Source organism: Pleurodeles waltl, chromosome 2_1 (assembly GCF_031143425.1).
Source record: "Pleurodeles waltl isolate 20211129_DDA chromosome 2_1, aPleWal1.hap1.20221129, whole genome shotgun sequence".
NCBI classification, from domain to species: Eukaryota; Metazoa; Chordata; class Amphibia; order Caudata; family Salamandridae; genus Pleurodeles; species Pleurodeles waltl.
In genome coordinates, this window is record NC_090438.1 from 752,193,357 (window position 1) to 752,206,268 (window position 12,912).

At 43.6% G+C, this 12,912-nt stretch overlaps 1 protein-coding gene across 1 annotated transcript in view; it reads left to right on the top strand.

Annotated features, from left to right (window-relative positions):
- The window catches only part of SLC22A23 (solute carrier family 22 member 23), a 480,925-nt gene that overhangs the window by 123,469 nt on the left and 344,544 nt on the right, over positions 1–12,912 (top strand). Inside the window, exon 2 of the mRNA XM_069217671.1 lies at positions 9,985–10,088. Within this exon, the coding sequence (XP_069073772.1) occupies positions 9,985–10,088 (104 nt within the window). The remainder of the gene's footprint in view (positions 1–9,984; positions 10,089–12,912) is intronic.

Below are 12,912 nucleotides of genomic sequence, written 5' to 3' on the forward strand. Positions count from 1 at the left end.
GGTGGTTCATGCCAGTGTGATTCTTCTAGTGCGTCTCCTGACATTGAGCTACACGCACTGCCTAGACAGACACTGATTAGTGTGGCCATATTTAAATTAGTAGGTAAGCCAAGACATTTAGCTCTCATGATGACGATACCTGACAGGCAAGTGACCTACCCGGTTATGTCTAATTGAATTCTTGATTTTCCATTTATAAAGGCCGGACTACAAGTACCAGAATGCAAAGGAAAAATAGCACTGGGCATGTGACTCACCCCAGTCATGGGACATCAGTCCACCTTTACATAAATGTGGACTGCTGCTCGACTGAGACAAATACCACATAACAATGCATATACAGGTATTTCTATAGTGTTGCACCATCTTGCATAATTTCGTTAATTGTGAGTGCTGTTTGTTTTGGGAAATTTCCGAAATTACGCTATTGCACTGTCCTGGATTGCTGTGCACCATTCACAGAAAAAATATAGCGCACTGGAACATCACGAAAGACCGGAACGCGAGTTGCTGTGCTTGTGTGGTTTTTGAGCCATTTCTTAGTGCAAAATGAGTCCTCCCACCCAGAATGGATCCAAGGACGCATTTTGTGCTAAACTGTAGCGTTAAATGGCAGTTTTGCATAAATATGTACAATGTTCCTGAAATTTCACATAATTAGGAGAATGTGATTTTCGGACACTCCGTGCTTGACGTGGGCTGTAGAACTGGAATAGCTACAATAATGCTGACCCATATCTGCTGTCCTCTCGTGGCAGGGTGTGTTGAAATGAGGCTGAGGCAGAGATAATTTAATGGCGTGCGTGGTGTATTTGAGCTGGGAAGATTTGGAAGGCATGTGCCCTGTGTCTGTGGAGTACTTTCACAAATATCTCAAAAGCATGCTCCATGACCTTGTACCCTCGTGGCACTTCAAATAAGTCCAGTCAGCAGATGTCAGCAAAATTATGAAATGCTGTTCTCTTATTTTCGAGCAGAGGTCATTGTTGTGTTCCACAGAACTCAATTATCTGAAACAAGTGGCCACATAACTCAGCTGTAGAGGTTACCACTGAGGTGAAATCTGAGAGCTCATATAAAATTGATGGGTGTCTCACAGTGGACTGCTTTCTAACCATTTTCTTTCGCCTTCTTCCTAGCCTCGGAAACGATTGTTCGACCACTTTTAGGTTAGCTATGACTTTTTACTTACTACAATTATACGTAAACTATCCATACTTATAGTGGCTTTCAGCCAACCCTCTTTATCCATTGTCTGTCGTGTAGTCACATTATAATTCTCCCCACTATAGTGTACAGCCTGAGGCAGTGGGTCAGCCCACATCAGCCATTGGCTAGCCTCACTGTGAGTGGCGGCTTTCTGCCCTTTCACAAAGAAGTTTCTTAAAGCACTCGCTATTTCTATAGCAATGTGTTCTTTTTTAGACCAAAAAAGTATTTTTGCTTTTACCCAATGTTTTTTTAAAATACATTAATGTGGGCCCAGCAGCTTCCCCAACAATAACATTTTGCAAAAACCATGAACCAACAAGCATTGACAAAACCAAAAGGCTGGCGGCCAATGCCAAACCTATTGGTTTTGCTAACTCGTTTTGTTTTTGTGACGTGGTATTGCTAGAACCGGAATGGTGCCTGGATACACACTGACCCGCCGTTTGTGTTACTCGCAACTGGATAAAATGCAGTCTGGCCGATTCCTCTGATTTCCTTCCTCAGGTTCTTGACTCCTTGTGAAATGTCCAGACTATTAAAAGACCTGCGAAATAGGGGTCACTAGATTTTTTTTTTTTTACCTCCTTTACAAAATACCCGCACGGTCTGCAAACCATCTGGGAGTGTGCTTGTCTGCACAGATCACCTGCTTGCTGTGGTTGCTGTACAGTGTACTTGTATCCTTGTTACACCAATTCGGTTTTCCTCGTGCACAATCAGTTGAGTAACATGGCCTGCTTGAACCGGAACTACCTGCGTTAGTAAAATGGGAAAGGATCTTGCTGCAGCGGATCTCGTCTCAAATATGTCCTTGTCCTTCTTCGGTGTTGCTGTGGTGTCACCAGCACTGACCTCTTTCTTTGGTTATAAGAACACCACCAGCCTCATTGTTTTGCCCAAACCGCTGTCAACTCTGGTAGTTTTAGGCCTTATGTGTATGTTGTCATGTGATGCACTTGTACTGGGGGAGTCATCTCACCATTGTAGTTACTTACTAGCGCTCTGGAGTTGCCAAAAGGCAATACGTTGTATTATACAAAAGTTGCTATTTAATAAATATTTACTTTTGTGCACGCATTAAAAAATGAGCTAAACCAAAGAATGCAGAGTCCCTAACTTAAGCTAGAAAAGTTTTTGCACTTGCTCACTTTTGAAGGTAACTCTACGTTGTTGTAAAAGGGTAAGACTGGGTGTAGGGAATCAGGACAAAGAGGCCATAGTCTTGATGTGCGCTGTGACCGAGCTGCCATAAGGTCCAAACAGCGTAACCCACATAGGTAACCTTGTTCCTGTATGGAATCCTTAGTCCACCCTTCGTAGCTTGACACGGCAAGCATCAAGGCTTCTCGTCATGGAAAGAGTGCCGCACGTGCACAGCAAGCGTCAAACAGCAATCTTGTTAAGATATAACTAACATAAAGCCCCAAACAAAGTTTGATTGAAAGAAATGCATTTGAGTCAAACCAAGCTCAAAGAGAAAATAGATAATCATGCTGTCATTGGGGTGTCAAAAATTATTTTAAAATAATCAAAAATACAAATAGGCCAAAAATAGTCCAAACTGATCAGTTTTAAATTCGGCCCAAGCGTGCATTTCAAATGGTTGAGCAGATCACACCACACTGCCACACCCGTCGAAGCAGTGTTAGGTTCTCTGCAAACTGACTCGAAGAGAGAGGACGCTTAGTAGGCGTTCTGGTTTAAGGAAGTCGAATGGCTGGTTTTCAAGAATGGTGCTAGGCAATGTGGACTCTAGTACGACAATTGTTTTACAGAGTAGAAAGATTTAGAATTTGATATGGAAGTGTGTTTTACATTCTGAGGCGGTGGAGACCCTCCTGTGAGATACGTTGTTGTAATAGTTATCCTGGACAGCGCCACAGGCATGCTGTGGTGCATTGGTCAGTGAGCTGCCTCCTGTCACAATGAACTGCACTGACTTTGTTGTGCATCAGTCATTACCTGAGCAGCTGCCATTCTGAGATGCACATGCCGTGCTTAAATGGCACAGAGCAGAGATCGGTGTGATATTCTGACCCGCAATGTAAAACTAGTTTTGTTTTTCTCAGCATAAGATTTCGCATTGGCATTCACTCAGCCAATCGCACGTCAAACGGGCACTGCATCTCCTGTGGCACTAAGATCTCCAGACACGGCATCCAATTTTTGTACCAGGTTTATAATTTTCTTGTAGGCATATTAATCATTTTCTCGTTTCAACAGATTAGCTTCCGGATACTCAGAAAGAAGCAAGGTCAACCAACCCTGGCCCTCGTGTAGCTTCCTCGCTTACTGGTCTGGTTCGAAACGACCCAACTCTGATGTCGGTTCCCGGTAGTTTGAATGTTTGTGCAGGGTATTAATTATTTTGCACTTCATCACCCACTCCCTTGTTTTTTTTTGTCTCCCCCCCCCCCCCCCCCCCACGCCGCCCCCCCATTTTTCCCCCGTACGGCCGTTGGAAAGATACGGGCTGGCAGGTATAAGATTGGAGCTCAGTCGCTTCAGCTTTGGCGCCACAACCCCACTGTGAAAGGCACGCGCCCGATGTCACGCAGACGCCGCGAAGCGCGTCTAAGGAATTCCTGGCAGTGCAAAAAATCACATTATTAATGAAACCTTTTAATTCAATAACAGTGGTTATTGTTCTATGGAAAAGCAGCTTGCAGCGGTCTTAGAAGTTCTTCGTGAGGTTTAACGAGCCCTGAAGTAAGCTTCCACGTGTACCTGTCCGAACTCATTGAGTCGCTGTGTGAACGGTAATTATGACCCATTCATCGACTTGTGATGTACAGCCAATATTTAAAAGTGCATTGAACCCTCAGTGCTTTGTTTGGGATGTGTGCAGCCATTCTGCGTCCAAAAAAGTTTTGTTCAAGCCGGCTGTATACTGTTACTGGCGGCCATGGTTGTGCCTAGTCATGTCCTTGCGCGCCAATGCCTTGACGTGATTTCATTGTAGGAGAAAACGAAGTGTATCGCCGCCGTTTGTTGCAGCGCAAGCTCTTCTCCAACGTTTTTAGGTCTGGCGCGCAAGTGCTTTGACCTGATGTAAGTATTGTGGGCTTTTGACCACACCCAGCTCACACCCATCACTTTCATTCGTTCCTGTGCTTGCCTTTCAAAAATCATTTGATGTCATTGATAAATGTTATGTTTCTCCTGCGTATAGCGGTTTTTGTCACGACTTGCAGACTGCCCCTGTTACATGAATTATTTGCACGATTGCTGATATACTTCAGCGCGGGCTTACTATTTTTTTCTTGTCTCTTCCCTTCGTGCTGCATGGCAGCCATGGCGCTCACAGAGAGAAAAGCAACAACATTGTGAACTTGATTGGTGGTACTGGAGTGCTGGTCACATTGTTCAGTTACCTAATCAGAGTAATTTCTTGTGGCTCTCGCCTTAAAACACTTGAAATTGGTAAATGCTTATAAAACAGAAATACTCCATGTGAAAGCTGCTCTCCTGGTACAGCAGGAGAGGTGATACTACAATATTCACTGAACTCTGGAAACTCCTATAATTCTTTGCAGGGCATTACTTTCACATAACATTTTGGTCATAACTCAGCCTGTGGTGTTCCTAGGGCTATGGGACCACCACCAAAATGTTCAGTACGGCACACTCTTTCTGCCTAGATCATCTCTGGATCCCCACACTAGGTTAGTGAGGACCGGAAAATAATAACCCCTCCTACCATTTAGTGTCTAAGTGCTCTCAGGGCTGGAACTTTTGTTTTACAGCTGGAAATAGTTTGTATTTTAAGGGCCTTGTTTGTAATATCATTGCTATGGGCCTGCTACTCCTGAAAATGTGTAATGCACAATGCCCTCTGGGGGCTAAATATGTGTACAGTGCATTACTTTCTGCCATTATCTTTTTGTGTGGTTATGCCCTCTAGGGGTGAACTATATAGTTATATGACCATATTTCTTATAAATCCTATTTTCTTTGTGGTGTCCTTTAGAGGCTGTTCTAAGCATTACAGTCATATCAACATACTAAAATCTTTGTGGCATGGAAAGTTGCAGGGCATTACTTTCACAAAAAAAAAATTCTCATAACTCAGCCTGTGGTAGTCCTAGGACAATGGGACCACCACCAAAACGTTCAGTACGACACACACAGCATTGACCACAATGTGCTCTTTCTGTCTATTTCATCTCTGGGTCCACACACTATGTTAGTGGGGACTCCAAAATAATAACCCTTACCGCCATTCATTATCTTTTTAAACTGTCTCATGGCTGGAACTTTTTTTTTTTTTTACAGCTGGGAGTAGTTATGTTTATTGGGCCTTGTTTGTAATATCATTGCAATAGTCCCGCTAGCTTTGAAAATATATAATGCCTAATAGGGGTTACATATGTGGTTACACTGCATCACTTTCTCCCTCTCTTTTTTTTCATGTGGTTATGCTCTCTAAGGGCTGACTGTATGATTACCTGACCATGTTTCTTCCAAATGTTATTTTTATTGTGGTGTCCTCTAGGGGCTGTTCTGAGCATTGTAGTCAACATACTTTAATATTTGTTGTTCAAAAACTCACTCTATAATGCTTTGCAGGGCATTACTTTACAAAACATTTTTGCTCATAACTCAGCCTGTGGTAGTCCCAAGACAATGGGACCACCTTCAAAATGTTCCTTCTGTCTACATCATCTTTGGGTCCCCAATCTAGGTTAGTGGGGACCCCAAAATAATAACCCCTCCCACAATTCAGTGTCTTTTAAGCTTTCTCATGACAGGAACTTTTGATTTACAGCTGGAAGAAGTTTTGTTTTAAAGTTGTTTGTAATATCATTGCAATATGCATGCTACCCCTAAAAAAAGCCCGCAAGGAGCTAAGTATATGGTTACACTGCATTACTTTCGCCTGTTTTTTTTTTCATGAGGTTATGTCCTCTATGGTCTAACAATATGGTTACTTGGCCATGTTTCTTACAATTGATATTCTTGTTATGGTGTCCTCTGGGAGCTGTTTTCAGCATTAGTCTAATGCCCGAAGGTTATTTTGGATAAAGGTTTGTATAATAATTGTATATGTGTTAACCCCTTCGCTGCTTGGCCTTTTCCCCCTCAGGTGCCAGGCCTTTTTTGGCTAGTTGGGGCAGTTCGCACTTAAGCCTTCATAACTTTTTATCCACATACGCTACTCAAGTCAAATTTGCGTCCTTTTCCCCCCCCCAACATCCTAGGGATTCTAGAGGTACCCGAAGTTTGTGGCTTCCCCTGGAGGAGACCAAGAAATTAGCCAAACAAACAGCAAAAAGATAGTTAAAAAAAAAAAAGGTAAAAAAGGGCTGCAGAAGAAGGCTTGTGTTTTTTCCCTAAAAATGTCATCAACAAAGGTTTTGCAGTGCTAAAATCACCAGCTTTCAGGAACAGACTCACTCCTGGGCTCGCCCTGGGCACCAGAGGGGTTAATAATCTCTCCTTATTACAATTATGACCATGATTCAGGCCAACTTAACATCCTTATTACAGTATGACTGTTTGAACACTCAATGTGTTTGGGTGACCATTCTAGTTTATTTCTCCTCTGTGGCTGTCTTTTTGGGTAATTGTGTTAACCAAACAGGACCTCTGATGGTGGGGTGGTGAAAGTGATAATCTATTGGGATTAGCATGGTAGGTTTAAATCTGGATGCTAAATGGCAACATTTTCATTTTTTGCTGCAGATGCAGGAAAAAGGTAAATGGAAGTGGTTTAGTTATATGCAGGGCCACTGGAATTATATGGCAGGAAAAAGCAAAATTGAGGCAGGGTTGACCAATTTATGTGGCAAGAAACGTCGTTATGAATTTACAATGCCAATAGCTCTAGCAAATGTGAGACCTATTGCATTACAAGTGCTTGTTGCCTTTGTACCGTGTCTACTTGCTCTGTGACTTAAGCTCACAGATAAGGACTCCATCCGCCCTACAGATGGAAAAGTGCCCTACTTCTTATTTAGCCTACTTTACCTCCTTTTTAACCTTTCTAACACCTATCTCCATTCATTATCCTTTCTAAAGCCTCTTCCTGCTCTTCAAGCAGAGCCTCCGCCTCCTGGTGGCAGTGAGTTTGTATTTGCTGCCTCCTCTCTGTTCTGGTTTAAACCACCCACTCCTGTGAACCCCGGTGGCATGCATACAAGCTTTTAACTAGGCCTCTGTATTGTGAAAGTCATGTGTGGTAACCATGGCATTAATCGTGGGGGAGAAGCTGTTGCCACTGCCTTGCAGTTCTGTGCTTCAAGTATTGCTTGTCTTGGTCTCAGGTAACAAAGGCAGTAGCAGGGTCGAAAAGAAAGTAGGGCCCTGGTAGCCATGTGCACTTTCTGTATTTGCCATTCCTTGCCCTTCCTTCCGTGCAGCAGCAATCTGAATGCAGGCTAATAGCAGTGGCATAACAATAGCTCCAGCAGCCGCTGCAGTGCGTGGGGTCCCGAGCTCCAAGGGGTGCCCTCCGCAGCATGCTGTCACTGACTGGCTGCCACTGTACACAGACGGTTGGCCTCTGTCCTGACTGGGTCAGGGGTAGAGTGGGGGACACCCTCCATGTACTTTGCAGGGTAGCCCCCCCAAGTTTTGTTACGCCACTGACTGATAGAAGGGAAACCTGTCAACCACTTGATGTCATTAGAGGTGGATGAGGTCAACGGATGAGTCAAATCACTTCTGAGACTCCTGCCGTTTTGGTGACTTGAGGATCATGGCAGTGGATACTGCTTGGAGAAGGTACTTTGGGGATAAAGTGTTGCCAGAAGCATGTGCACTGAAACCCCAATTCCTGGGGCTCCTGGTAATCTTAGTTTTTGCTAGCCACGCATTAGCGTGCTCTGGGAGACTGTTGAATGAAGGAGTGGTGTCTCGCATTATGAGCGTATGTCGCCTGGGCCCAGTGTACATTCTGATCTCTGATGCAAAGAAACCTGCCACAGTTAGACAGAGGTCCACCCATCCCTCTTTGGTGCTGGCTCTGGACGGTTTGTATGTCACTCCTCTGCTTAAGAACCAGGGAAGTGTAGTTGAGCAGAAGCGACCTGGCAGTGAGGGGCTCTGAGAATGCAGAAGCATACCTAAAATGAAATCCTTGACCTTTGTGAACCTTGACCGCCTTACCACTGATGGACACTGCTTACTGTAATGGTCTTATGCCTCCGATGTCACATTGACATACCTCCGTGCCCCTTTGGTCATAACTACACGGGGGTTCTGGTATGGTTTGGAATGCCACCTGTGCACAGGTGCATCCTTAGCAGTGATGGATCGCGATAGCACCATGTCATTGATGACCACTCATCCTTGTGTGCAACAAACTCTAAAAACAAAAAATCTAAAGAGTTAACATGATGGCATTGTCCCTGCTGAATGTTTGCAGTGGAGATCCCTCCTGGAAGTGGGTGAATGTGGCCAAGGTTCTGCACAGTCTGTGCTCCGACAAAAACGTTAAACGAGACGTTTAGCATTCATAACTAACACCGCTTGTTCAGCTTTAGTCCATGGAGTGGGAGTGGTGGCAATGAATGTGTATTTGTGTGTCATGCTGCTTCTTGCCAGATTTATTGATCAAATATCCCTTTTTATGTTATGTATCCGCTTTCTTTACGGATGCAATGACCCTTTGAGCAGTAACTGCAATGAAGAGGGTAGAGAGTTGTACAGGACCAAAAACTACCTGTTTACATCGACTTTCATTGGTTTTTGCCAGTAGGCGTCCTGCAACTGCTAAGCCAACCTACACCGGTACTATCTGGGCACTTAGCCACTGTTAGGGTGATGCGGTGTTTGGTGCGGAGTTATTTGTTCAACTATCTATTTTGCTCACATTTCCCCAATGTGGTCTTTTTTCTTGATGACTGGAACATATCAATTGATTTGAAAGTAGCTTGTAAAACAAGTCTCTTCACCCCTAGATAAAATCTCTTTTAAATTTTGAGTCTCATGATCAAGTAAACATTCATTTTGGGTCTGATTTGCCCTTCTTTGGTTGATTGAGTTAGGAAATGTGGATCACAGCCGGTCTGTGCTTGCCGTCTGGTCTCATAAAATTAGGATTGGGGATGCTTCTGGCTGGCTCAGTAGGTCAGTTGACCACACGTACCCCCTGGATATAATGAAAAGAAAGGAGAAGAGGAGATTAACCTAGCGGCTAGTGCTCTTAATCTTGCATCTGGGGAACCAGGTTTGTTTACTGGCCTAAGGTTAAGCTCCGGTGATTCTGGGCAAATCACTTAATCTCCCTGTGTCTAAAATAAAAAAGAATGTGTAGCTCTGTTTATAGTGATGGCCGTGGGCCTGGTTCGTGCCCAAAAAAACGGGAAAGAAAAAAATTCTGAACATTTTGATGTAATCTTACGTTTCTTTAGTCAAAAGCTAAAAATGAACAATAGAATGTTAGGGCTTCCAAAAGCTTTTACATCTACCACAGTTGAAGAAATACTGTATTATTCGCATTGTCACAGGTAGCACATTTGATGAACTGGTCCACTAAACAGTAATGTCGTGAACAAAGTCTCTTATGATGTTGTGGGTGTTGTGTGGCCAATGCTGGGCTTGGGAAGATGAGTTTCTAGGTATCTTATGATTCTGTTATTGACTATTTTTTAGGTTCTGATCTTAGTAAGGGTAAATAAGATGTTGGGCATGGAAGATACTTTGGAGGATTGGGTGAGCGTTGTTGTTTCAAAGTTCATTTTCTTTCAAAGCCTGAACTCTGCTGTCTTCATTCTTACCAGACCTACCCATCCTAACATTATTCTATGTGTTTTTTTTTTCTTCTAGTGGGATCTCGTTTGCAATAATGCCTGGAAAGTCCATATAGCTAAATTCTCTCTTCTTGTTGGATTAATATTTGGTTACCTAATAACAGGATGTATATCTGACTGGTAAGTCCATCTTCATGTCCAAAACTTTAGTTTTAAACTGGAATGCAATGTGGTCAATGTGTTGTCACTTTACTTGGTTACTTTCTTGCATGAGTCAAGGGCGGTTGTAGCTGTGAATGCCTATTACGACCTCGGGTCTACACAGGAGGGTTCAGGTTGAAAGGCAATACTTTTAGCCACACAAAGTCTGATATATACCTTCCCTGATTTGGCATCTGTGAGTGGAACCTCTCACATATCAGTGATCAGTTCCCCATCCCCATGTTCATTGTAGTTTTCACTTGGGCTGTCTGGGTCTCTTATGGGCCCACCAGGCTTCCTTCTCCGTGGAGCACATAAGATTTCATTCTTTATAGGGTGAAGAGGTGGACCAAACCTAATTACGTGGGCTGCAAAAGACTTGGTCAAGTAAACTGCTAGGCTAGATCCACACAGGAGAGAGACTGGTGTAATTCAAAAGAAGACTTTGATTTCCCGACTCATGTCGTACATCACTGAAAGTGAAATAAATATTATATACAGCAATATATCAGATTTTAATCAGAAGTGTGCATGGTAAAATCAACCCTCCACGTAGGTCACATGTCTCAAGATGGTAAATTAGTGCAATCCACAGAAATAAAGAACGGACCTCACAAAAAGCTCCCCACAGCAGTGAATATTTTATGCTACCTTTTGTTGATGCTCTGCTGGTCGAGGGCGGCCAGATACAAGTTTGGCTTTAAAGGAATATTGTAGGATATTGTGAAGCAATACAAGTAGCAAGGGAATTAGATATGTATTTGTGCGGAAGCAAAGAACCGTAGAATAATATTGGTGTAGTATAAGAGGTAAAGTGACAGTTGTGCTGTCAAGCCAGACTTAACAGTCAATGTAGTGTAATGACAGTCCTTCTCTCATCTGTCCTGCTGCCAGTGAAAAACACCATAGATTATCTCCCTGTCTAGATACTTTAATATCATGGGTCCCGGTGAAAGTTTAAGCTTGGGTAGCTGGATAAATAAACAAAATGATCAGAGCTGGTGGAGAGGAACTTCTGCCCAATCAATATTTGTACTCCTGGCACCCAAAATGTGGGAGGAACTAATTACCCTAACTAGTGATCTTCACATAATTTTCTGGCGACAGCTGTGCGGTCAAACCAGGCCATAAAGAGATGAGCCGTACTTTCGCTATTAGCTGTCTGCTCGTAAGAGCTGGGCCTTGTGCCATCACCTATTCCTCCAACACTACCTACTCTCTCTTTAGATAAAAGTTCCTGGAAGAAGACAAGCCTCACTCCCTCATAAACATAATTGCCTTATTTCATCACTTCAGCCTAGACCAATAACCTTGCGCTTTATGAAAGCACCATCGGTGGTTCCTGGGTGTGGAATGCATTTCTAAGCACATCCTGCCAACTGTCGAAGAAGAATTATTTCACTTTGCAGAGTTCCATTTGACTGAACGTTAGTTGTACCACATGTGCATGTGTTTTATTAATGGGATGCATGACCAAACCGTATGCAACAATAAAGCAGGACTGACCGGAGCGGCAATTAATTGTATCAGTTCCCGTTAAAATCAAGAGTTAATTGGCAGACATTTTTTTTTAGTACCGAAATGTAATTGGCTGCCAAATCAAAACCATTTTTAGCTGGAAGTACAAGATGCATGGGTGTATTGTGTGATGAATTTATTTCATTTTATAGCGTGTGTTGCCTTTTATTTATTATTATTTTTTTTAAAGTTTTGCAACTTCAAAGCAACGCTTGGTACAAAAATAAACAATTTTGTTATGGAAGTAATTTGGTTTATTGGTGCGAAAAATACCTTAGTGTATGTGTGTGTGTGTGTGTGTGTGTGTGTATATATATATATACATATATATATATATATATATATATATATTCGATGGCATGTATAGCTGCAGATACACATGCTGTGCACTGTTCCTGCCATCTAGTGTTGGGCTCGGAGCGTTACAAGTTGTTTTTCTTCGAAGAAGTCTTTTCGAGTCACAGGACCGAGTGACTCCTCCCTTTTGGCTCCATTGCGCATGGGCATCGACTCCATCTTAGATTGTTTTCTTTCCACCATTGGGTTCGGACGTGTTCCTCTTCGCTCCGTTATTCGAATCGGAAAAAGACTAAAATTCACCGAAAAGCATTGGTATTGTTTGCGATCGGGAAACATCTTGCATCGACACCTCAACACTGACGAGACACAGCTTCGGTGGCCCTTCGGGGCTTCCGTGCCCAGCCAGGGCCTGGTCGGCCCGACCACAGAAGACGTCGAAGCCTAATGGACCGGACCCCCTTCCGTTTGTGCCCACAGTGCCACACTAAGTATCCCTATACAGACCAACATCAGGTCTGTAATCTGTTTGTCACCGGAGCACAGGGAAGATACTTGCGAGGCCTGCAAGTCCTTTCGATCGAAGAAGACCTTGAGGGATCAGAGGGCGAGGCGGATGCAAATGGCGTCAAAGTTCAGAGAACCTCGACGTCGAAGAAGAGAAGATGGCTATCTCCATCCAAGGTTCGGACTCGGACGACTCCGACGCAGACCGACCACCTACAGCAGGCCAACACGTGAGTACACCTGCCCCGACCCAAGCCCACAGTCAGCCCAAGAAGCATAAGGCCTCGGGAACGCCACTGCCTGAAGGCCATGGCTCGACCCATAAAAAACAAAGCTGTGACCAAGCAACACCTTCGGCACCGAAAAAGGGCAAAATCGTGCCAAAGTCTTCGGACTCAAGCCGAGAACCCGTCATCGAAAAAACTCAACATCGACTTGTTGAGTCGACGAAGCCTCGAAAAAGTCTTTCAGAGCGGAGGCC